Source organism: Neopsephotus bourkii, unplaced genomic scaffold (genome assembly GCF_033783945.1).
Source record: "Neopsephotus bourkii isolate Nb327-2 ecotype Australia unplaced genomic scaffold, CSIRO-AGI_Nbou_v1 NB_994, whole genome shotgun sequence".
Taxonomy (NCBI): domain Eukaryota; kingdom Metazoa; phylum Chordata; class Aves; order Psittaciformes; family Psittacidae; genus Neopsephotus; species Neopsephotus bourkii.
Window position 1 is genome coordinate 890,302 of NW_026901486.1, and position 24,934 is coordinate 915,235.

The 24,934-nt window shown below is 51.7% G+C and overlaps 2 protein-coding genes across 3 annotated transcripts; one reads left to right on the forward strand and one right to left on the reverse strand.

Moving 5' to 3' along the window:
* Positions 1 to 651: 651 nt before the first annotated feature.
* Positions 652 to 9,972, reverse strand: LOC133215636 (uncharacterized). Its single transcript, XM_061359730.1, has 2 exons — positions 9,820 to 9,972; positions 652 to 4,117 (listed from the first exon to the last, which is right to left on the reverse strand). The coding sequence occupies exon 2, from the start codon at positions 4,105 to 4,107 to the stop codon at positions 1,489 to 1,491; it is 2,619 nt and encodes an 872-aa protein (XP_061215714.1). The 5' UTR covers positions 4,108 to 4,117; positions 9,820 to 9,972; the 3' UTR covers positions 652 to 1,488.
* A 2,369-nt stretch (positions 9,973 to 12,341) lies between these two features.
* CD8B (CD8 subunit beta) lies at positions 12,342 to 20,443 on the forward strand. 2 transcript variants are annotated; one of them, XM_061359848.1, is made up of 6 exons: positions 12,342 to 13,105; positions 14,239 to 14,536; positions 17,450 to 17,800; positions 19,537 to 19,632; positions 20,029 to 20,118; positions 20,230 to 20,443. In XM_061359848.1, exons 2-6 carry the CDS (start codon positions 14,455 to 14,457, stop codon positions 20,268 to 20,270), a joined length of 660 nt encoding a protein of 219 aa, XP_061215832.1. In that variant the 5' UTR covers positions 12,342 to 13,105; positions 14,239 to 14,454; the 3' UTR covers positions 20,271 to 20,443. The 2 variants fall into 2 exon arrangements, with proteins under 2 accessions (XP_061215832.1, XP_061215831.1); XM_061359847.1 differs by lacking the exon at positions 12,342 to 13,105 and having other exon boundaries at positions 13,861 to 14,536.
* The last annotated feature ends 4,491 nt before the right edge of the window (positions 20,444 to 24,934 follow it).

The window sequence follows — 24,934 nt, forward strand, 5'->3', positions numbered from 1 at the left end:
TGATTTCTTTATTCACATGTTCCTAAGCTCAGTAATAATGTGTTTGTTAAGGAGAAGTGTCTTTAGCAAACCCATATATTGAAGTTTTCTTTAAAACCAAGTATGCCATAGCAATATGCTGTTCCTTTGTGCTTCCCAGCCCAGTGATTGTGAAAAGTGAGGTTTTAAACCCATTTCTCAAGCTAGCCCAGAAGTTCCTGCTGGGTTTAAGCCCAGTTCTTTAATGTTCTTATTTCAGCCTGGATTGCAAAGGACTTTTTGCCTGTGTAAACCCCCCATTCTCAGAGAGAGCAGCACCTTGAGATGAGGTCAGTCCCGTGGGCTGGGCACGAGGTGCTTAACTGAGTTTTTGCGTTGTTTGAGGACCCCTTTGTATATTTTAAGGCTCCTTCTGGATTTAGTGGCAGGGGGTGATCCAGGTCGGAAAAGGCAGAATGAAGGAAGGGAGTGGGTTTGTGCACACTCTTCAGCCCAAGGCAGGAATCTTTGTGTTTCAGTGAATATTCTGCAGGCAAAAAGCAAGTGAGGGATTTGGGCCTAAAAAAGGGGAAAAAAAACCCAAAACCACATCTTTTCACTAGGATTTCTCTACCAGTGTAGCCAACGGCATGAGCCAGGGTGGGTGGCGATTGAACAGACAGCAAGATAAACTCTAACAGATAGACTTTATTGAGTACGTGCACAACTAAGCAAAGCAAAACAAAGCAGTGATGTCCAGGCTCCAAAAACAAGATCTCACCAGTGCACTGGCCAGATGCACCGGGAGTCTTGGGAACCTGGAGATAGATGCTGCAAAGGTCCATGTGGATTCAGCTCCTTTAAGTCCAAGGTGATTATGTTCTGCTCATCTTTAATCACCTTTCCAAGTCTTTGAGGCTGGTAATACCCCTGCCATTGTCAGTGAGTGGTTTCCAAGCTCCAGCATGATGTTTCCTTCTCTTTACTTCCAAAGACACAGTCCTTGGCTTTCCTTTTCTGCTTAAGGAGTCTTGTATCACACAAGAGCAGCATCTTGACATTAGCATGTGAGGGTGGGAGGTTCAAACACAATAGTTACTTATTACTATTATTACTTCTAATAGTTACTTATGCTAACTTTTGCTTTTTTACTGTGAGGGTGATGAAACACTGGTGCAGGTTGCCCAGAGAGGTTGTGGAGTCTCCATCTGTGGAGACAGTCAAAACCCAGCTGGATACAGCCTGGGCAGTCTGGTTTAGGTGGCCCTGCTTGAGCAGAGGGATTGGACTTGATCATCTCAAAAGGTCCATTCCGACCTCTACCATTCTGTGATTCGTTCCAACCACAAGCTGCTTGGCCTGCCCTTCCCTCCTGGATGGCCCTCTTATACCAGAGGAGGCCATCCCTCACATCAAGGTCTGGCATGGCATGTGTCCCCACCGCTCAACGCCTACTGGGTTGCAGCCAACAGCGGAGCTAAAGGTTCTTCTTGGTGGCAAACACAGAGGCCAACCCAGTCTTGCCCTTGACTATGGTAGGAGGCGTTTGGCCAGCCTCAGTCCTTGCACCTCTTTGTCAATGCAGAGTTTCACCTGCCTCATCCAGTAACAAGTTGCTACCATGGCAAAGCACACACAGATTTGCATTAGCAGTATAACTACTACAGGGTGCAGCAGCGCATTGAAGATGCTGGTGGCAGTGGGGGACCAGCCAAAGAAAATTTCCCACCAATGATGTTCTCCCACCCTCTTTATTCGTTCCATTACCTGCTTTATAACACTGCCATCGTGATGTACAGTTATTAGGATCTTTCTAGCTTCTGCCTTAGCATTTTCTAGCAGCTGCTGTAAATTTGCATGCTCTAACATCTCTTTTACAAGTGACAAATCCATACCGATAGGGGTTGGGGTTACACTACGATACAAGGTGTAGTTTCTTATTAGCAACTGGCTAGTGAATACAGGTGGCTTATACACAAAATCACAGCCTCTAATAACAGCTACATTGCAAGCACACGTATTTGAGTCGTTAAACACGCTCTGGTTATAGACTTCATTGATCTGCACGTATTTACACATCGTTCTGAAGCACACACACCCTTTCCCTACGTACACCAACACGGTCTTATTGCTGCTCTGGGGATTGATCTCAAAGTGGCACACCCCCTCTCTGGTGTCAAAGCAAACGTCACTTGCCTTAAGGGCATCATCTTCACATATGAATCCCAGCCCCCTTTCCAAAATGCAGGCTTCCAAATCTACCGACTGCCATTTCCCATCGGACACCCTCGCCCACATGCGGTGGTCCAGGGGGTAGACCACAGACCCATTTGTGTTAACCCCCAGGGCCACAACGGGGTAGACCTTTTCGATGCGAGCCTCTGTCACAGTGAGGACGTAGGTGATGACTGCATTGAGGACCTGGTCATGGGTGAAGTTGACAAGCCTCCACCAGGCTTGGAGCTGCCGCTCCTTTTCTGTGGCCGCATCCCACACGATCTTTCGGATCTCGGTGGGGAGGATACCGTTGTCCCCATCTCTCAGGATACCTGCAACGACACTCTGCACCCACATCTGGGCCTGGATGCAGCTAAGAGCAAGAGAGACGTTATTTTGTTCGATGCCCAACGCTCGCAACAGCATCTGGTGGTCTTTCTCGTTTATTTGTTCCCAGGTAGGCAACACCTCTGACACGAGCCACTGCCCCATCCCAAGGCTGGCCAGGGATGAATTCAAGGGGTTGAGGAGCCCCTGCACGCCCGAGGTGACAGCCTCCAGCTTGTTGGTCAAAACCTCAACGTTCATAGTGTTGAGGACCCCCAGCCCAGCGCCTCCTCCTCCCAGTGCTGTGGCCAGCAGGTCTCTCCTGGCCCGGGTGCCCTGGATGGAGCGGCTGTGGAGCCATGCTAGCCAGCCCGTGTGGAGCGTGGAGAGGAAGGGGGCACAGTGAGGTCTGACAGATGAAATGTTAACGGTGGACAGGGACAACACCACCTTCTTCAGTGATCGGACAGGCCCCGTCAACAGCTCTTGGATGTGATTTTGCTTGACTACGTAAGGGCCTATTTTGGAAATGAAGGGGCGTAAGACAGCAATGATGGTAAACTCCTTCTTAAATCCATCAGGACCTCCTATCCACCACTTCCCTCCAAGCTCAGAGGACATGTCTATGCTTAGGCTTCCTCGACACCATACCTGGAGGTTTATGACCAGGTGTGGACAGATTCCATAATCCTGATTATACCATGAAGCTTCTGCACCCAATTCAGATCTATTAAGCGTTTTGGTCTCATGGAGGCATTTTACTGGCATGACCCACTTGCGGCCATCAGGGGCAGTGATGGTCACGATGGTGCCATCAGTTTGCATTGGGTCAGTTACACTTTCTTGGGAATATTCAATTTCCAATTTTACCTGGTTGCCAACTTCAGCGTATGGGGCTGCGTGCCAGGCCAAGAAATGGCACTTGGAGATCTTGACGGCAGCAAAGGAGTGTGTCATGGTGCTAATCTGGAATTTAAAGGACAGCCCCACACTGTTCTGTGCCCAGAGGCAGACCACAAAGACTGGCTGGACCAAAGTAAAATTGCACCAACAGTCCCATTTTTCTACAGCACAGCTCTTTTTCTGATTCTTCTTAGTTTTTACTTCGGTTACGGAGATCTGACTTACTCGCTGGTGAGTGGATCCATTGATAACCCTGCACCCTACCTTTATGTGTTGTCCCACCGTCCCCAGCAGCTGTGGAAGTCTGTTTGTGCTATCCCAGCTCCATTCATTTTCCAAGTACACCTCCGACCCGTGCATCACCACCGTTGACAGATTTAAGCCTTTGTTAGAATTTAATCCCATGCTTCCTGTGTATTTTATGTGAGCTTGAGACCAGGGCCAATCGGTCTCAGTTTTCGTGTATCTCCTAACCCTGTGCTGGACCCATGTGTCGAGATGCCTTTCTAAGTGGGAACGACTGACTCTTTGCCTGGGATGCTGATGGCTTGGTTGGGTGCATTGGGTGCTCAGGGCTATGCACATACCAGAGAGCAAAGCAAATCCTGCAACCACAAATCTGAAAGCATTTTCCCCATAGCGCAAACAGGGTTGGTGACGCCACGAAGCTCGCCCTTCCCGATGGTCACAATCGCCTTCCATTTTCCTTTATCTGCAAAACATAAACAAGACGGGCTCTCCAGCCCCGTTAGTTTCCCTTCCATGCTTTTAATTGTGAAGAATGGAACCACTTTTCCTGCCTTTTTGCCCCCTTTCTGATTTCTACCTGATACATGGAGGGGCTGGCTTTGTTCACCACCCTAATGGGGCCCATCCACTGGGGTTCCAGCACCTGGTTCTTCTCTCTAACCTCCCGATACATTACCAGGTCCCCTGTGTTCCACTCCATGGGGCGCAGCAGCACTCCCAGCTGCTTATCCATCTTGGGGATGTTGGTGTCCTGCCCTGGGGCGAGCTGGTGGTACATAGCCAACAGCGTCCTCAGTATGTCCTGGACCCACTTGTCCATCAGCACACGGGGCTGCACTTCATCCGGTGGCTCCCCTCTTTGCCACCAGTGTCCCAGCAGCTTCGGGTCTCCTGCAGAAGGCAGCTTCTGGGGAGAAGGTGCTTGAGATGCCATTGTGCCCCGTAAGGCCAGCAGGATCAGTGGGAGCTTCTGATCCCAGTCTTTCCTTTGGTTCACCAGCTTCCTGAGTGCTGTCTTCAGGGGTTGGTTGGGTGCTTCTGCTGAGCCAGACTTCTGGAAGTGGCCGGTGATGTGAAGCTTCTGCTTGATGCCCAGGGCCTGGCACACTCCTTTTGTGACTTCTGTGATGAAGCGCTGGCCGTGGTCTGAGTCAATCTCCTTTGGGACTCCCCAGCGTGATAAGATGTGCTCCACCAGGATATTAGCGGTTGCGCTGGGTGTGTTGTTTCGAGCTGGGAATGCTTCCACCCAGTTGGTGAAGGTATCACTGATCACTAAGCAGTACCTATTGCCTTGGGCTGTCTGGGGCAAAGGACCAATAAACTCCATCTGCAACTTGCTCCATGGCCCAGAAACCCTCTGATGACCCAGGAGGGCCTTGGTCTTTTTGATGTCAGGATTGTTGGCCGCACAAGTCAAGCAGTTGCTGACGTACCTCTCCACATCCTCTCTCATCTCAGGCCACCACCCAGTGCTCTGCAGCCTCACCATGGTCTTGTCTGTCCCCAGATGCCCTTGCTCATGAGCTAGAGCCACCAGCTCTGTCCGGACCAGCTCAGGCACCACCCAGACTGGGTAGTCTGCCCCTTCCCTCCTTGCCAGGACCAGACCAGAGACATCCTTCCACACTTTGCACCCTTTATACACCCTGTTCTGCGCTAACTCCCGGATGCTGGGGTCTTGTGCCTGCAAGCCCGGCAGGTCCACCCTCTCCCAGTGTCTGCTGGGAGCCACCACAATGGAGGTATTCTCTATGGGCTTGCTGGTCTTCCACATCAGCCCTTCCTTTGCACCTTGCTTGGCTTTAGCATCCGCCTCCTTGTTCCACTTGGCCTCCTCTGTTCCTTTCTTGTGCCCCTTCACTTTAATGATCTGGGTTGGGTGCGCTCTCTGCTCCGCCAGCCTCGCCAGGTACAGCAGCTTTTTGGCATAGGTGACAGGCTTGCCGTCAGCAGACTGCATGTCCCTCTCCCTCCAGAGCGGCAACCACTTGAGTGCTGCCCTCACCATCCATCCCGAGTCTGAGAACACGGCCAGGGGCTGGTCTGCTGCTGTGTTCTCAAGGGCGGCCGTCACGGCCACCAGCTCAGCAGCCTGGATGGAGTGAGGCAGGCACTTCCCCTTCACCACCTCCCCGGTACCCTGGTTGACCGCAGCGTAGCCTGTGTAGGGCACCCCTTGCTCGTAGTAGTTGGACCCATCTACGAACCACACAACGTAGCCTCTGTCCTTGGCCTCCTGCAGGCTGAGGCTGCTCTCAAACAGGGGTGCCCGGCGCAGCTTGGGCTCAGGCAGGAGACCCCCTGGTTCCTCCACATCCCTCTCTCCACTGATCACCACCCTGTAGGCACCGGGTGAGGGGTACCCAGGCACCCTCTTGTCAGTCAATGCCAGCACCCAGTTGGCCATTCTGGGGCAGCACAGGGGACCCTCGTCCCCCTTCCCCGACAAGAGATACCTCACCGGAGCACGGGAGGTCCTCAGCAGCACTGGGGCTGAGCCCACCAGGTACTCCCAGTGCTGCAGAGCCCAGGTCAAGGCTAAAACCTCCCTCTCGTATTCACTGAACTGCTGCTCAGCCAGCGTCAGCAGGCGCGATGCATGGGCCACAGGGAGGAGATGGGCACCTTGCTGCTGGCCCAAGGTAGCCTGCAGCCCCCTCCCTGTGCTGGCCAGCTGTAGGACATAGGGTCTGTCCCCGCAGGGATGCAGCAGCACAGGGGCTTGTGCCACGCTCTCCTTTAAGGACTTCACCGCCTCGTCCTGCTCTGGCCCCCATTCCCAGGGGGTGTCCTTCTTCAGGAGGTGGCAAAGGGGGGCAGCTTTCTCGGCATAACCCTCAACAAACTCCCTGCAGAACCTTAGGAGAGCCAGGAAGGACCTCAGGGTGGTGGCATCGGCTGGCGCCGGCACCTTCTGTATTAGCTGGACCCTCTGCTTCTCCAGTGAGCGCCCTTCCTCCCCTATGGTCACCCCCAGGTAGGAAACCTCCTTCCAGCATAGCTGGGCTTTCATGGGGCTGATCTTGAAGCCTGTCTTCTGCACAGCCTCCAGCACCTCCGCCAGCACCTCCAGGTTCTCCTCCTTTGTCCGGGTATGGATGAGGATGTCACCAGCACAGGACATCACGCTCTCCCGATGGCTCAGCTTCTCCCACATCCTCACCACATGTGTGTGGCAGATGGCAGAGGTGTTCTGGAAGCCCGGGGGCACTCTGGTGAAGGCAAATTGCTGTCCTCGGATGGTGAAGGCAAACTTATGCCAGCATTCGGGATGCAGAGGGATGGCGAAGGATGGGCTGGTGAGGCTGAGCACCGAGAACCACTCGGACCCTCGGGAGATGGCTGACATGATGCTGGGGTACTTGGCCCCTGTGGAGGTGTGCAGTGGGGTGACACAGTGCAAGGCACTGAAGTCAACTGTCAGCTTCCATGTCTTCCCATCAGCTTTCCTCAAGGGCCACACTGGGGCGTTGCTGGTGCTCTGCAGCTCCACCAACACCCCCTGCTCCAGCAAGGTTTTGACTGTGCCCCACAGGCTGGCCTCAGCCTCAGCCGGGTACCAGGGCTGCGGCTGAGGAGGGGGATCCGGCCCTTTCACTGCTACAACAGCATCAATCTGCCCACAATCCAGCTTGCTCCTTGCCCACACCCGGGGGAACTGCCCCGTGACCCGTTTCACTCGGGGTTCCCACTCAGGGTGCACCAGGAGCTCAGGGGCTTTCACTGACATCACCCTATGGCTTGCCGGGATGACGGGCACGTCGCTTTGGGGATAATGCAACAGCGCTTGGTTTGCCAAGTCCACCATCACCCCCATCTTTGTCAGCGTGGAGATGGCCAAAACACCCGTTTTTTCCCCTTTCATTTCCATTTTCCCAAATTTCTCAGACCCTTTGGCAGTGCCAATTTCAAAGGGTACGGGCCCTGTGAAGGCCACTGAGGATTTTTGGCCATTGGGCCCTATCAGTTCAATAATTTCACAGGTTTGGAAGATCCTGGCTTCGCCAGGGGCCAGATTCAAAATGGAATAAGTGGCACCAGTATCAATTCTCATCACTTGTCCAAGCACCCCTCCTCCAATAGTTATATCAACTATCAGGCGCCCCCATGCATCGGTCTTAATCGGTGCCACAAAGAGGGGCGATGCGGGTGCCTGGCAGCCCTATTGCTGAGCCTTAGACCCTGGGTCGATGGGGTGGGAGCTGCTGTGCTTTTTGGCCTCGTGCAGGGCCAGTTTACGGAAGAGCTCCGCATCCGGCAAGCCATCGATGTCCTCCTGCTTCTCATACTTGATCAAGCGCTTCCGCAGCTCGGCGCGCCAGGGGTTGGACTTCTGAAACCTCAGCCCTTGCTGGTTCTCCTTCCCTGGGCCGCCTTTCCCATCGGGATCTTTCCGGTTGTCCCCTTGCATTTTCCTCATCCCTGCGTTTTGGTAGGACATGGCTGAGGTTTTCCCTTTCTTCCCCCCCGGCATGTACCCCGGGAACGCCTGCTTCTGCAGCTCAAAGTTCTGGGTCAGGATCTGCTCCAGCTCCAGCAATGGCTTTCTAGCTGCATCCCCCCCAGCAATCACCCGCAGTGGGGGGGTCAACCCCACCACCAATGGCTCCTTGAACTCAGGCCTGTCAAAATCAATGGGGGACTCCTTCGACCCGGGCAGCCCAGCCATCTGATAGAGCATCTTTTTGCGGTTAACATAAGCATCGGGCCGCTCGTCGGGGCTTTGCTTCTCCTGGTGGAACAGCACTAAGGGGTTAATCTCTGGGAAGAACACCTTGAGCACAGCCAGCTGGACATCCCCGATGTCCTGGACGTTTCCCATCTGCACATCCCCCGGCAGCGCAGCAAAATCATCCGGTTTCATGCACTTCCTCACCACGTCTATCAGGTCACTCACTAAGTTGCCACTCTGGCACCGGGGCAGCCGCTGGGCCCTGGACAGCCAGTTGACCGCTGTCTCCTTTGTCAATGGCCCCAGCATCTTCCCCACTGTCTTGAGCTGCTCGGGGGTGAACCAGAGCACAGCCCTGTTGGTGTCTATGGCCTGCAGAGGCCCGTGGCTGGCTGGCTCATCAGGGGGGCTCTTTTTAGTTTTGGAAGCCTCCACCTCCCCTCCTTGCATCTGGCACATCTCCTCCCGCAAAGGAGCGTAAGGGGATGGCCTGGTGGGGCCATTGGCACCCCACACATCATCCTCATAGTCATAGTGGGGCGGGTGTGGATCCAGGGAGTCCTCTCCCTGGCTATTCCCGAACCTGCCTCTCTTGCCTTGGATGGCAGCCACAATACCCCTCGACACCCCCAGCTCCGCCTGCAGCTCCTGGATCTTGGCATGGCACACTTTGTGATCGGGACCGGTGCCACGGTCCCGCTGGACATCCTGCAGCACCGCCCGCACCGCGCTCTGCGCATCGTGGGTCTCCCCTATCCATTTGCCAACCTCCTTCTCCAGCTCCTCCGTTTTCAGCTTCTCGTACCCCAGCTTGCTCTCCAGCCGGGTGATCTCCACCGCGCTCCGCAGGGAGTCCCCGCACAGACCCTGCACCTCCGCTCGCAGGTTGTCCACCTGCACCTTGAGCTCGCCCTTAGCCTGCTCCAAAGTCTGCACGTTCTCAAGAGCCTCCTTCAGCAGCTTCGACAGCTCCCTGCCCACCATCAACAGCCCCTGCAGAGCCGCTCGCTTCTTGCATTTGTTTGTGGGTTTGGGCTTTTTGGACTCCTCCGACCAGCTCTCCCATTGCTGGCAGAGCTGCTGGTACGCCTCCGGGCCCTGGAAGGACCCTGGGGACCAGACTGGAGGGAGACACTTCTGGAGCACAAACTGCTCCAGCTTCCAATTGCTAACGATATCGGTCATCATAGTGATGGGGACAAGATGTGAGACGGCTCCTTCTCAGGGCAAAACTACCCTAACAAGCACCACCAACCCACCCGCAGAGGAAAGCTGCAGCTCCACAACACAAAAGCCACCCAAAAAGCCACCCGAAAGCCACCCAAAAGGAAAGGGGGGATGCAGAACCTGGTAGCAAGGGAAAGGGAAGGTAGGGGTGGATGGCGGTGGCCACCGCAACCCACTGGGGTCCCCGGGAGGGGAAGGGGAAGGGATGCGGGAAGGGGTGAAGCGGAGCAGAGGTGTATAGGACCCCAATAATAAGATCTCACCAATCCTTGGATGGATCCTGGCAGTCCTGGGGATCTGGAGAGAGACGAGGCAGAGGTCCGGTCGGTTGAAGCACCTTTAAGGTTAAGGTGGTCGCAGGGTCTCAGCCTGCTGGTTTTTATAGCCATGGCAGGTCGGTTTGGGGGGCTGATAATGCCTATGTTTACTTCTATGGCGGGTCTCCTCCTGCACGTGTTTCATCTCTCCCCCTGCCTTCCCAAGGACACTATCCTTGTTTTCCTTTACCCTTTTTCGGCACTGATTAGGGAAGCAGGTGCTCTGCCCCTTATCTTTGGGGGGGGCGGCAGGATTAGTCATGCTCGCTTATGCTAACTTCTGCTTGCACCAAGTGCCCTCAAGAGGGAGAGCTGGAGCTTGTCTGCTTAGCATCCATCCTCCTCATTGCCCCCAGTGACCCCCCCACTTGCTGTGCACCCCATTAGCACCTGGGTTTTGGGGGCAGATCACACTTGGGGCTCACTCTGACATCTGTAACATGCACGGTTCCCCCTAAACCTGCCCCCCAAGCACAGGGGGGAGACGAAATGGCAGGAAAATCACACAATTCCTCATTTAGATCCATTTGGGCACATGGAGTTCAAAAGCAGCATTTTTCCATGCCACAGACCGGCTCCCCACACTCTGCTGCTCACCTTGGGGGGACCCCACGATGTGTCGGGGGCCTCAATTGTGCTATTGCACCAGCTGAATTACAGCTGTAAACCTGCACCTGCAGAAGGCAGCCGGAGCCCCCAGCCTCGCCCCACAAACCACATCTTAGAGCAGTTTGGAACAGAGAACTTGACCCACTTGATTGTTCTACCTGCTATTGCACTAACCCAGTGGAATGCTTCATCTTCATCACTGCTTTTCCCCCTAATGAAGTACTGCAGAAGCTGCATCCTTCCCTGGAATAAATCATGTTAAAAAATGTGGCTTGTTGAGTCCTGAGGTATTTCCACCCAGCATCCTGTTATCCCCAAAGGGCCCTTATTCCCAGTTACTGCAGTACTGGCTGTGTTGGGCCAGGCTTGAGGCTGAGCAGCCTTCCCCAGTCCCCAAAACCACCTTTTGCAGCCCCAAAAGCACAGAGGGGCTGGATTTCCCCTTATTTGTTGGGAACTGTTTCTCCAGCCTGGCATTTACAGCTGCAATTACCCCTGCTGCAACAGAGGTGAAGCTCCAGCCAGGTCCTGCTTCTTGTCTGTAGACCCCTCTGTTCTACCCCAGTGCTCTGCTCCATCTCCCCAAAACCAAATACTTTGATGTGTTCCATTGGCATCACTCAGGGATCAGCACACATGGGCATCACTCGGTGATCAGCACACATGGGCATCACTGGGGGGTCAGCACACATGGGCATCACTCGGTGATCAGCACACATGGGTATCACTGGGGGATCAGCACACATGGTATCACCCAGGGCTCAGCACACATGGGTATCACTCAGGGTTCAGCACACATGGGTATCACTCAGGGTTCAGCACACATGGGCATCACTCAGGGTTCAGCACACATGGGCATCACTCAGGGCTCAGCACACATGGGTATCACTGGGGGCTCAGCACACATGGGTATCACTGGGGGATCAGCACACATGGGTATCACTCGGGGCTCAGCACACATGGGTATCACTCAGGGATCAGCACACATGGGTATCACTGGGGGATCAGCACACATGGGCATCACTCAGGGCTCAGCACACATGGGCATCACTCAAGGTTCAGCACACATGGGCATCACTGGGGGGTCAGCACACATGGGCATCACTCGGGGCTCAGCACACATGGGTATCACTGGGGGATCAGCACACACGGGTATCACCCAGGGATCAGCACACATGGGTATCACTCAGGGCTCAGCACACATGGGCATCACTCAGGGCTCAGCACACATGGGTATCACTGGGGGATCAGCACACATGGGTATCACCCAGGGATCAGCACACATGGGCATCACTCGGGGCTCAGCACACATGGGTATCACTGGGGGATCAGCACACACGGGTATCACCCAGGGATCAGCACACATGGGCATCACTCAGAGATCAGCACACATGGGCATCACTCAGGCCTCAGCACACATGGGTATCACTCAGGGATCAGCACACATGGGTATCACTCAGGGATCAGCACACATGGGCATCACTCAGGGATCATGAAACCCATCATAGGGGAGACAAGAAAGAGCCAAAACTGTAATGACACTGGCAAAAGGATGGGGCATTAGTGTCAGATTAGTGCACTGCATGCAGGCTGAGGAAAAGGAGAGGGGCTGTTCCCCCCTGGGATGGGCCATAGGGCAAGCACCGAGGTGGGGCAGGGGTGGCGGGGCTGGGGTCGTTGTCTTTCATTTCATAAAAAGAATAAATCCCCCCCTAGAAACTGTACACCCGAATAACTCAAATACACCAAAATTCACCCATTTCCCTCCCTTGGACCAGCCATGGGCCAAACGCTCCTGATTAGGAGCAGCTGCACCCCAGCAAGGTCACCACCAAACCTTGTTTGTGCTAACAAATCAGTTCAACTGACACCGGGTTTTACTCCCCTGTCTTCTTCCCAGGACAGCAGCCCCAGACAATGTGGAGATGTCATAAACAGCAGCTGCTCTCCTGCACGTTCCCTCCATGGTTTATATTTGTTGGTGATAAAGCTGCCAGACAATGGGATCCCACCTCTGGATCGTTTTAGCTTAGGAGCAGCACTGAGCCCTGAGAACAGTCTGGACACCGGGAAATGGCTCAACTGCATAGAAATAACATCTTCAAAGCCAAACTAAGAATGAAGCCCTGTTTCAGCACACACGCCATGCTTTTACATTGCAAATATTCCCTTTTCTTTCCATAGGAGAAACCCTAGAGGTAAAAGCCCTGCAGGGAAGCGTCTCTAAAGCTGCTTGAATGTGCTGGGGAGTCCTCCAAAACCAAAATACCTGCTTAGAAAACCCAGTGTCACCAGCCCTGCAGCAGCCCAGTGCCACCTGCCCCGTGTCTGAGCTTTTAATGGTGACAAAGGCCACCTCTGGGAGCACTTTGGTCCTGGCCAGGAGGCCAGAAGATGCTCAAGGTGACAGCAGCAGTGAGAAAAGGGGGATGCAGCCATTGCAGCAACCAGGGACATCAGGCTCAGCTCACAACTACATTGTGGGGATGAAGGGAAAACACACCCATAGTGGCAATTCTCATGTTAAGCACATGCACCCCCCAAAAAGAGGTCTTTATACCCCGTTCTGGAGAGCTCGCAGTTGGGGAGTGATGTGAAACTAAAGGGGAAAGGCGAGCAGGAGGTAAGGAGGGGAGAGGCAGGGGTTGCTGCACCCCATGCCAGGGCCTCAGCTCTGAAAACAGGAGCTTCTAAGCACTGAAATGTGTTTGAAGGCACTAAAAGTGGTTTCTCCTGGCAGGAAAGAGTTAAGGAGGGATTCAGCTGAGCCCCTTGTGGCAAGGCTTTCCGGATAGCAGCCTGCTTCGGGCAGGAAACTATTTAAACTGAAATGGGGAGGGGATGCGCTAGAGCAGCACGGGGGAATCTGGTACAACACAGAGCAAAACCTCACAGTGTACAAGGTGCAACATCCCCTTTTCCTATTCACCTGCTTGCTCAAACCCAGGGGAAGGATTCCTGGTGCTCCCACATAAGAGACCTCAGGGATACCCCCCCTTTTGCTCAGGATACAGCTATGGGGAGATGCTGAGGCTTTGTGAGGACCATGAGAGCAAGCTGCTCTAGTGGAAGGTGTCCTTGCCCGTGACAGGGCTTGGAACTGGATGAGCTTTAAGGTCCCTTCCAACCCAAACCAGTCTGTGACTGTGTGATTCTGTATCTGCACAAGGGAGAGGGGGCATAAATGAAAACCAGACCCTGCTTGTTTGATATAAGGGGAACAGCGAATAAATACAAACAATAAATCATTTCTACTTTGCTCCCCAGGCATGGGAATACCGGGGGCTTCTGTCGTTTCACATCATGTGTTCCACTCTTCAAACCCTAAATCCCAAGTGCTTCAAAGCTCTCCCTGCTGAAGGCATTTCAAAGCCAGGTTTTCAGCCACTAAATTTGTTTGAGGTTTCTTGGTTTTGGCTTTAAAGCCTCATTCCTCTGCCTTTACGGCAACCTACTTCAGTGTTCATCATCACTTTCCAGGCCAGGAGAACAACACCTTGTGCTAAAGATTCTGTTGAAGAAAACAACTGCACAGCTCAAATTGCATCTTTTCCTTATTTTGAGTCCTTTTGGTTTCAAAGGGAGAGAAAACAGCAAAAATTCATCCCTTCCTGCTTTCATTTTTAGCACTAAGTTCCTACATTTGTCATTTTTCAATTGCATGGAGCTAGGTATAAAGGAGGGGGAAAGAGGTGATGAAATATGAAATAATTCATAACTAAAATCAGTGAGTTCTCCTTGCTTTTATTCCTAAAGGGGATTTGGGGGGATCACAGGCTGGAGCGGTGCCTGGGGCTGCTGCCCTGATGCACACCTGGATGTGGGGCTCAGCGCAGAAGCAGGGACCATGCTGAAGCTCTGGGTGCTGCTGCAGATGCTCTTTGGTAGCTGCTGGTGAGATCTGCATCAAGAAGAGGAAGAACCTCTTGGGGTAAAGCCAGCCCTACCACTAAGAGGGTGTGGAGAGGGGAGATGGCACAAAACCCCTCCATCACTGCCTCCACCACCATGGCCCGGCTGTGGCTCCATCTCTGCATCTGCCTCCAGATCCCAGGTAAGAGGGATGCATCTCTTGAGGGTTAAGGGCACCTAAAATCGTGCTGGAGCCTCTCCTCCACCCTGCTTTAGCACGTGGGATTTTACACAGCATCTACATGATGGAAGTTTAAATGTAGGATAGATTACAGGATATTATTACCTATATTATTGCCTATCATTGCATAATTTTGTACAATGCCCTTAATAACATACTTTAGCTTCTGGTCAGTGCAGAAGCTGGGGCCTGAAGTGGTCAGGCAGTTGGACTGGATCACTGTAGATCCCTTCCAACTGAAATAGTCTACTCTTTACTGTACTCTACTTTACCCTACTGTACTCTACTCTACTATACTTTACCCTCCTCTATTCCAAGTGCAATATATAATGGTATAGACACCACCAAATCCGTTTTTCCTGCACCCTCTTAGTGCAGATGGGCTGTGGGATGCTGCTGATGGAGAAGTCAAAGCAGCACCTATCTACGCTGCCACTGTAACATGAGACAATAACCATCCCATCAATTTTTCCTCTATATCTATCCAAGGATTGAATGCTTCCCAAGGGCCAAGCTGAAATGGGTGTTATAAAACCACGCTGCCTTCTGCTTATTGCAGACAGGTTGCAGGAAGGTTGAATTGAATTTATAGTTGGTGTCACGGCAGAGTGATAGAATTGTGCTTTAAGGGACAATTTTTGCCATCAGTTCTCAGGTAGAAAGTATTGGAAGCTTGAAACACACATTTAATGTATATATTCGAGTAACAGCTCAAGTTGGTCCCCCAAAATGCTGCCCAACACGGGTCCAAAGCCGCCCAGCACCCTTGCTGGAGGCTGTCAGGACAGCAGGGTGCTTGTTCACATTGTGTGATGGTCATCCACCTACAGCATAACACAGCTGATCAGGCAGCAAACAGCCCGAGGCACTTACATACAGGTAGTAAGATCCTACAGGTCCATGCAGTGGGGTCCCCGCTCAGAAAGGAGCAATAAATCGGTTTGCTCTGCACATGCAAAGGGAAAAGGGATCATTTTTGAGCTGCTGCAGGCTGGCGTAGCTAAACACATGGAAGCAAACCCATCCCACCCCAATTCCCTGGGGTCTGCTGACAGAGTATACATTGGGAAAGGGAACGGGTAGGGTTTAGGGAATGAAGTTGTGGCAGAGGATGAGCTTTTCTGCTCTGGCTCTGCCCCAGCTCACCCCACTGGAGCTTGACCACTGACTTAGAGCTGAGCTGAGCCTTTGCCAGGATCCCTTCTCATCCATGTGCTTGCCAGAACAAAGTTCACCAGGATTCCACTCCAAAACATGAAGATTATGTATTTTAGTAATAAGGAGACATTTATATTGTCACAGCACCAAAGGATGTGGTGAAATGCTGCGGCTGCATCAATGCTGCCTTGAATTTGGCATTGGAATATTAGGGCTGAAGCCTGCTCGTCTCTGCAGTGCACCAACAGTGATGGGGTCATTGGTGTGGGGACAGAGGAAGGCTGTGGACCTGTGTCAGTCACCAGAGCCCTCTTCTTTGCCTGTCCCCATGGGGGACATCAGGCCCATGGGCTTCAAACACAGGTCATGCAAACCTGGATTTGAGGGCTGCATGAGGCTGTTTGCAACAGCTACTGGAAGCAGCGTTGGGATTTTGAAGGAATAGGGACGTTTTAAGGTAAAAAAGGCCCCAAAATGTATTTTATTGAGCTTTTTGCACAGCTTCAAAACAGGTCTGGGAAACAGGAGGGGGAAGCGGGAGCATCCTTATCTTCAGAGGGCTGTTTTTCACCCGGTTTCAGAGTTATCTGCAGCTTTGTAGGCCTGTTTGCTTAACAGAAAGGATCACAAGCTGCTGTTATCCTTCTCACAAGGACGCATTCTGGCTCTCACACAGGCACAGCTCACATCTGCCTGCGCCAAACACGACTGAGATAATAGCAAAGAGCTTCAAAACCCAAACAGGGCGATGCGATGCTGAAGCCAAGCTTTCAATCCCACCGCCACCCCTCATTCCCCCTCCCTTCCTCTCCAGCTCCTGAAATTAGTATGAAACTAATGTAATCTGAAAATTAATATCAAATTGGCTCATTCTGAGGTGTTTTGCATGATTTGGGGTCTTTTTCTGCACCTGAGACGAAGTTTACAGGTGTTGCATCTGTTAGAACAAAAATGTGGCAAATAAGTTAAATGGCTCAAACAAAACCTGTTGAAAGAGAGGTGAATCCTCTCTGAAAAGGAGGGGAGAGGGACATCCATAGGAGTAGGTGGGGATGCTCTGCCCTGTACATACAGTCCTGAGGACACCCTAAAATAATCTCTCCATTTCCATACATGGCATTAAGCCTCCTCCCTAGATGAGTGTTTAGAGGGTATACTGTCTGTTTAAATACATGTAAACTACCTGTCTAACTATAGATATACTACCTATTTAAGTATAGGTATACTACCAAACTACAGATATACTACATATTTAAGTACATATATACTACCTGTCTAACTACAGATATACTACATATTTAAGTACATGTATACTACCTGTCTAACTACAGATATACTAGCTATTTAAGTATAGGTATGCTACCTAACTGCAGATATACTACCTCTTTTAGTACATGTATACTACCTGTCTAACTACAGATACTACCTATTTAAGTACAGGTATACTACCTAACTGTAGATATACTACCTATTTAAGTACAGGTATACTACCTGTTTAACTAGGCTTGACCAAAAACCAGCTGGAGAACCCAAAAAAGGCCTTTGAAAGAATATGGGAGCATCCTGATAAAGATGCTTCTGTTTCTCAGTCGTGTGCTCCCCTGGTCTGTAACTACACGATCTCTTTAATGCCACAAAGAACATCTGTCCTTAGCATGGAAGGAAAGTAATGAGAAGCAAATAAGAACTCCTCGTTCCTGTCCCTTTTTCTCTTAGGTTTCTGTGCAAAACTCCTTTTAACCCAGACTCCAAAGCACATTACAGCCCAAGCTGGCAATGAAACACAGCTTCTGTGTGAGCTGCACAGGGAGCATGCTGGGGTGTACTGGTACCGCTGGAGCCAGGAGAGGCAAAACTTTGAGTTCTTGATGTTTTCCAGCTCGATGGGCAAAGCCACTTATGGCACAAACATGAGCCGGGAGAAGTTCAGTGCCCATGGAGCAAGTGCCCGCACCTCCTACAGCCTGCGCATCAGCCACCTCCATGCCTCGGACAATGGGATCTATTACTGCTCCATCTCCCAGTCCTCCCAGCTCATCCTGGGCACTGGGACACGGCTCAGTGTGGGTAAGCATCACCCCTGGGCTTCCAGAATGTACCACTGTGATGAGCAAGGGCAAGGGGTGATGCATGGCTGCAGACCCTTCCCAATCTTGAGGTGCAAGGATGAGGGTGTGGGGTTTGTGAGATTGGATAAGGCAGAAAACACATATAATAATAGCTACATTTTAGGTCAGCTGCATGTAATAATCCTTTTGCCACCAGCAGTTGCTCTGCTGTGGTCATGCCTTGAGCACTGTGTTCGTCCTAGTGTTTTAGGATTCCCATGGGAAGACCCTCATCCCCTGATACCCTGTGCTTTCCTCATCCCCTGTGGTACTTCAGATGAGAGGTTTGATGTGTGCCCTGTTTCTTCCCTACCCATCCAAGTGACAAGAGCAGCATTAAGGCCTGAGGACATCTTCCCTCACATCTCCAGGTGGTTCAGGATGCAGGTTTCAAACCTGTCCTTCACATAAAGCATTGAAATGGGATTTATTCCTCAAAGCCACTGTTACTGGGGAGCTCAGACCATAAACCAGAGCTCGCTATGGGTGGCATGGGGGGGTAATGATGCTTGATGGACCCTGGGTCAGGATGCAGCTCTTTTCAGCCCATTTTCCCCTTGACCACAGAACAGGAGTATAAAATGTATAAAAACTAATGTGTTTGAAGCAGGATTCAGCCCTTTCTTTGTAGGCTTTTAGGTAGACAAATGGCTTAGTTAACCCAGATGCAGCCCCAGAGTCCCAGACTTTCTGGGTTGTTTTTGTTGCAAACACACCCTGCACCTCGAGCTGGCTGAGAAACCCCTTCTGGGTCCTTGCTGGATGAAAGGAAAGCCGTTTGCAGATAAAGGAGAACTGGTTTTCATCAGCCGAGCCCATATCTCTGCAAAGCAGAGCGTGAAAAACAGGGCTGAAACTCAGCACCGTCAAGGACGCTCTAATTAGAACCCAAACAGCAGCAGGTGCTCTGGGAGGATCAGGCTTTGCTTTTGCTCCTTTCAGTCCTCTTGATAAAGCAGGTTGTTTGTAAGTTCCTTTTGTTGAAGTCTGTTATAATGTAAGGGAAAAGTTGTCCTGATAAATCCCAGGCACCCAATGCCTCATCTTTCTATGTAAAAGAACAGTGGTTCCCATAAGAATTTCAGCCCTAAACCAGAACAAATTGGGTTTGAATCACTGCAAATTGTGCAGTTTGAGCAGTCAGGTTTAATGCCATTTTAATCTAATTTTATTGGGGTATTTTAATGTAGTGTTCCTGGGTGTTTTCCTGACCACCTTTACAAAGAGGTGAATGTGCCCCATTGCGATTCAGGTGCACCAAAAGAAATCCTGCCCTCGTTTTATCAGGGAAGAAACAAATAATCCGATTTGGAGCCAAGATTAGAGGGATCTGGGTAAGAAAAGACCCAGGGATCCCTCAAAACCCCCCAGTGCTGCTGAAATCTGCTGTGCATGGGTTTGTGCAGCGCTGATGGGGTGATGCATGGCAGTAAATGGAGCTCGGTGTAAGCTTCTCCTCTGCCTCAGCCTCCTGCCCCTCGTTGCCCAGTGCATCATTTTATTGATGCTTTTACAAGCTCTCAGTAACTTCTGTGGCCACTGAGAGGTTCAGGCCGAGCTCCTGGCCCCTCCAGCCCTTTGCAGAGGTCGCTGGATGGGGCTAGGTTGAAAAGCCCAGATGTGCAGCCCCTCTGGCCTGATCCCCACCGCACTCAGTGCCACACTGACCGTCCTCTTCTCCTCCTTACCCACCAGTTGATGCCTTTCCTCTGCCTTCCAAGACCACTCAGGCCCCACTCTCCACCAAGCCCCTGCAGTGCGTGACCAAAAGCAAAGCTCCCATCAGGAAAGGTATGAATGACAGTGCAAAAGGGGTGTGCTGGGCTCCTGAGGTCCCCAGGGCTCAGAGGCAGTTTGTCCTGGGGTGGGGGCAATCACAAGGGTTACCCTGTAGGGATGGGCGCCTGGATCTGTCTAAACCCATCACTCTGGATGGAGCTGACCTCTGCCTTTAGGAGTGGGATATCCAAGGGTTTAGGGGCCTGGATGTGTTTCAGTTTAGGTACCATGACTCACCTCTGAGTTCCCCGCAATGCCCTTGGGTGTAATGCATCCTCCAAGCGATACCCGAAGGTGATGGTCGTGTTCCCAACCCCTCCTCTGAGGACCTGCCTTGCTTTCCTCCCTTTCCCACCTCATACTCCAGCCCTCAGAGCTGATGGTGCTGAGTCCTCTCCTTCCCTCCAGGTGCCTGCAGCCCCCTGGTCTGGGTCCCGCTGGCCACCACTGCCCTGGTCCTCCTGCTGAGCCTGGTCCCCATTGCCCATCGCTTCCATCGTAAGCATCCTGCCGGGGGACCATGAGGGGTGTCAGGCCCTGGGACAGCCCAGGAGCAGGATGGGGAGCTGGGAGCGGGTCCTGGAGCTCACTGACACCGTCTCTCCCCAGGTATGAAGCGGAGGCTGTGGCTTCGCATCCACCGGCAGTAAATCCCACCGGCTCCTCGGGCAGACAGGGAGAAGCTACGGACCCCCCTGCCTGGACCTGACCCATGAAGGATGTTACAGGAGACAGACATAGGCTTGTGCTACCAGACAGATGTTTATTCCCTGTGACAGACCATGACTTTAACGGGTTTCCTTAACACAACAGCTGGCAAAGGGACCAGGCTGAGCACTTCTCAAAGGATGCTGAGCAGGGTGAACACCATGGCTGGCTCTGCACCGGGAGTATTGGGGCTGGTGTACCAAAGGGGCTCAGGTGGGCTGGAAAGATGCTGTGAGCTCCTTGGCTCTCCTCTATGTTCATCTATAGGACAGCATGAAGGTGCTTTTGCTTTGCTCCTGCTAATGCTGGTTGACAGGACTTTGGTAATGAATGCTTTGAGAGCAGCAGGCAGATGGAGGGGCAGTTCTCTGCACAGCTTGTAAAGGCCCTGCACAGAAATGTTTGTTAGCAACAGGGAATATATCTCGTAGCCATTTTGCTCCATAGGCTGGTGTCTTGTGGCCCTGCTCAGTGGGAACATGGGTGCAGAGCAGGCGAGAAACCATGGCCTCTGCCCAAGCAAGAGTTAAAGCAGAGCAAAAGCTCCGGGGGGAGCAGGTCTGGGAGGGAGTCTTGTCCCATGGGAGACTGCAAACAGGCAGGAGTGGGAGATGAGAGCCAGACAAAGCCATGTGTGCAAGGACAAGCACCTGGCACAGCCTGAAGGCCAACAGCACCTCTGGGAACAAACAGGGGGAGCCGGGGCTGGCCCTGGGCCCAGCAACTTGGCACAGCCAGTGTGGATTGCTCCAAGTGATTCCTGTGTGTGCTGAGCCCTGAGCAATGCCCGTGTGTGCTGAGCCCTGATTGTGCTCAGCTCCAAGCAGTACCCATGTGTCCTAAACCCTGAGCAATACCCATGTGTGCTGAGCCCCAAGGGATACCCATGTGTGCTGATCCCCGAGTGATGCCCATGTGTGCTGAGCCCCAAGTGATGCCCGTGTGTGCTGAGCCCCCAGTGATACCCATGTGTGCTGATCCCCGAGTGATGCCCATGTGTGCTGATCCCCGAGTGATGCCCATGTGTGCTGAGCCCCAAGTGATGCCCATGTGTGCTGAGCCCCCAGTGATACCCATGTGTGCTGATCCCCTAGTGATACCCATGTGTGCTGAGCCCCAAGTGATGCCCGTGTGTGCTGAGCCCCCAGTGATACCCATGTGTGCTGATCCCCGAGTGATGCCCATGTGTGCTGAGCCCCAAGTGATGCCCGTGTGTGCTGAGCCCCCAGTGATACCCATGTGTGCTGATCCCCGAGTGATACCCATGTGTGCTGAGCCCCCAGTGATGCCCATGTGTGCTGATCCCCGAGTGATACCCATGTGTGCTGATCCCTGAGTGATACCCATGTGTGCTGAGCCCCCAGTGATACCCATGTGTGCTGATCCCCGAGTGACGCCCATGTGTGCTGAGCCCCGAGTGATGCCCATGGATGCTCAGCACTGAGTGCTTCCAGAAGCAGGGTAGGTCCCCCAGGGATGTTAGCAAGGCTCAGCCACTGCTCAGCTCTGCAAGACTTACATGGGGCTGGAAGTCCAGGATGGTGCTGAGCGCAGGGAGGGAGCACTTGCTCTCAGATGCAAATACAGCTCTGCTCAGCCACAGGCACCAGCACAAGGCTGCATCAGCTACAGCGAGTGCAAGGGGAAGGTGGCACAGTGTGGGTGGGAAAGCCAGCAGCTTCTCTTTACTGCTGGGCCCTCCTGTCCTGCACATTGCATGTGTCCTTACAGCTGCCCACAAGACAAGGGCTGATGTGGCTCCACAGACCCCAGGGCCAGAGCAAACACAGGCATGGGAAGAGCTTGTGAGGGTGTAAAGTGCCACAGTGGCACAGCAGCATCCCTCTGGCCTCCCTCCCTCCCCTCCCAGTTGCAGGGAGATGATGCTCTCCATGTTAACACAGGTTTCTCTGGAGGGCTTGGTCTCAAACCCAGCTCCTCGGATGGATGTTTGCCCCAAGTGATGCAGTGATAAAGCCATCAATGGACCACCCTGAGCCAGCTTCCCCAGCCTGTGATGCTCACCATGCTCTCAGGCCACTCCAGACCGCATCCCACCAAAGATGCTGCAGTGGGGGTCCTGTAGGATCTCCTCTCTGACACACCATGCCAGCAGCCCATTTTAGCCTCTGTGAAAGCTCAAATGAACCAAACCCACCACTGTTCTACCCTGCAAGTGCTCAGTGCACAGAGTTTTGTTATGATGTGCATTATGATTGTTATGATGTGCATTTTGTACAGGACAGATACGAGGAAACCCCTTTGGAACTCCCCATGGGCACAGGTTTATTCTTTCAAACCCAGAGTTTTCCCTCTGCCTGCAGCTGCTTTTGAGATCCCAGCTCTATTTCCCATGCTTGAGGCATCCTGACCTTAATGTCCATACCTGCTTCACCTCTCAGCCAGCACAGGAGATGACCTCCCATGGCCAAGCAGCCAGGGCAGTAAAAGGCAGGCTGTGCCAGCCCAATCCTCCTCTCCCATGGGAAGATGAGCAGCCTTAGGGATAACCCTGCCTGGTTCACTCCTTCTCCCTCCATCCCCATGCTCAGGCCATCCCCACAGTGTCCAGCCCTCACCAACACCCCCCCAGGACAGCACCACCTTGCCTTGATAGACTTCAGCCACCCAACTCCAGTAACACCCATTCAAAGGATGGGGATTCACCCCTCAGCTCTCTGGATAACTGTAACAGGCAGGAAGAGTTTGCTCAGTGTCCAAACCCCCCAATTTGACTTTGTTGTTCCTTTGGAATTTGAAAGGAAAAACCCTAAAAAAACCCCAAATTCCACATCATCTGTGTGCAGTCAAAACAGGAGAGGTCAGGGATGTCCCCAGTCCTGTTGGTACGCAGGTTTGGGCACTTTACCAATGGAAATGATGAAATAAATTGTACTAATTCCTGTACCCATCAATAGGGTGTTTTAACGTTAAACCTTCGAGAGATTTGAGCATCAGTTTCTATGGGAGCCAGTGGAAAAAATCACCTCCATTTCATAGACTTTTCCCAGAGCACACATAAGAAACAGAAACACTAATATAAAGATGCTTTTATGTCTTGAGAAAATGACCTGGTCCCTTGATACCTGCAGCTTCTTTGGTTTTCTTTCCTACCTTGTCATTGTGCTGAGAGCCAAAAGTCAGGGATGCCGAGTTATGGTGCATGGGGGAAAAAGGGATATTCCATCATGGAAACTAATGGGAATATATTTCTGTGCATCTCTGCTAATGGCTTGGTGCCTGGATCCATGGATGGAGAGATGCAGGCAACAGAACTGCCCATCGCAATGGTACCCAGCCACGGTGCCCTGGCAAGAGAGAGGCCCTGATTTATTCCTCATTTCCTTCTGAGGATGGAGCAGCCATCTCCTGTCCCCTACTGTCATCCTGCTCCCCACAGCAGGGAACAGCCATACCTAGGCAGGAAAACACTGGGGTTTTATCCATGACCCCAAACCCTTAACCAGCATAAATGATTGCTGTCATCTTACATGACAGGAGACAGCCCCAAAACCGGACAAAGACAAAGGGTTTTGAACAGAACAAGGAGGTTTCTCCAGATCCTAAGTACAAAACGTTACCTGTGTTGTACCCACCCCTGTGAACCACTGGGCAAGGAGTTGTAAAAGAGGGCAAAATTACACATTGCAATGATCTGTTGTTATTATTGCTTTATTATCTTAATGGTTTATAGTCTATATATATATTCTATGTATATTCTATACTCTATCTATAACTATTTGACATTACATATTATATAGAGATATAATCTATACATATCCATATATATACACATATTCTATACTTTCTATATTCTATGTATTCTGTATTTTAAAATACTGCCATTATTCTTTCAGTAACAGTGTATGCATACCATGAAAGCATTGAGATATTCAAAGGACAGAGAGCAGAGCAGCAATAAAGGTATTTCAGGCACTGCAGTAAGTAGTCTTCACGTAGAACTTGTGCACACAGATCTTAAAACCCTGTCATTCTTACCAGAATGTGTCAGTTGCTGATCTAATATTGGCTGTGCTCCACTTCTCTTTAGTCTTTTAAGCTGCCCAGTCATTTTTATGTGGCTATTCCTTGTATTATTATATACCTACTTCTTTGCATTTATAAGACACAGAAGTAAATCAAATCAGGTTCAGCTGAAAGCATTCAATTGAAAGCAAGATAGTGACACACAGAAGAAGTTGGATCTGATTTTAAAGCTCCTAAATATATAAAGAGTCATTTTGCAGAGTCATAAACACAGCTGAGTTGGGTTGCACTGATGGAGAAAGTATGAGTAACATCTCTATTAAGTGATGGAGCTTGAAAGCTGTGCAAAGGGAAAGGAGGTACACATCATAGAATCATGGAATCCCAGGTTGGAAGGGACCTCAAGGTTCATCTGGTCCAACCTTTCCAGGCAAAGCACAACCTACATCAGATGTCCCAGCACCCTGTCCAGCCAAATCTTAAGTGCTGGGGAGTCACTTCCCTGGGGACATTATCCCAATGGCTGATCATTCTCACTGTGAACAGTTTTCCTCTTGTGTCCACACAGAATCTCCCTGTGAATAACTTGTGCTCATGACCTCTCATCTTTCCCATGGGG

Coding starts and splice junctions, on each gene's coding strand:
- LOC133215636 (XM_061359730.1), bottom strand. CDS start 4,107: ATGGAAGGCGATTGTGACCATCGGGAAGGGCGAGCTTCGTGGCGTCAC.
- CD8B (XM_061359848.1), top strand. CDS start 14,455: ATGGCACAAAACCCCTCCATCACTGCCTCCACCACCATGGCCCGGCTG. Junction 19,633..20,028: donor CAAAGCTCCCATCAGGAAAG/GTATGAATGACA, acceptor CCTTCCCTCCAG/GTGCCTGCAGCCCCCTGGTC. Junction 20,119..20,229: donor CATTGCCCATCGCTTCCATC/GTAAGCATCCTG, acceptor GTCTCTCCCCAG/GTATGAAGCGGAGGCTGTGG.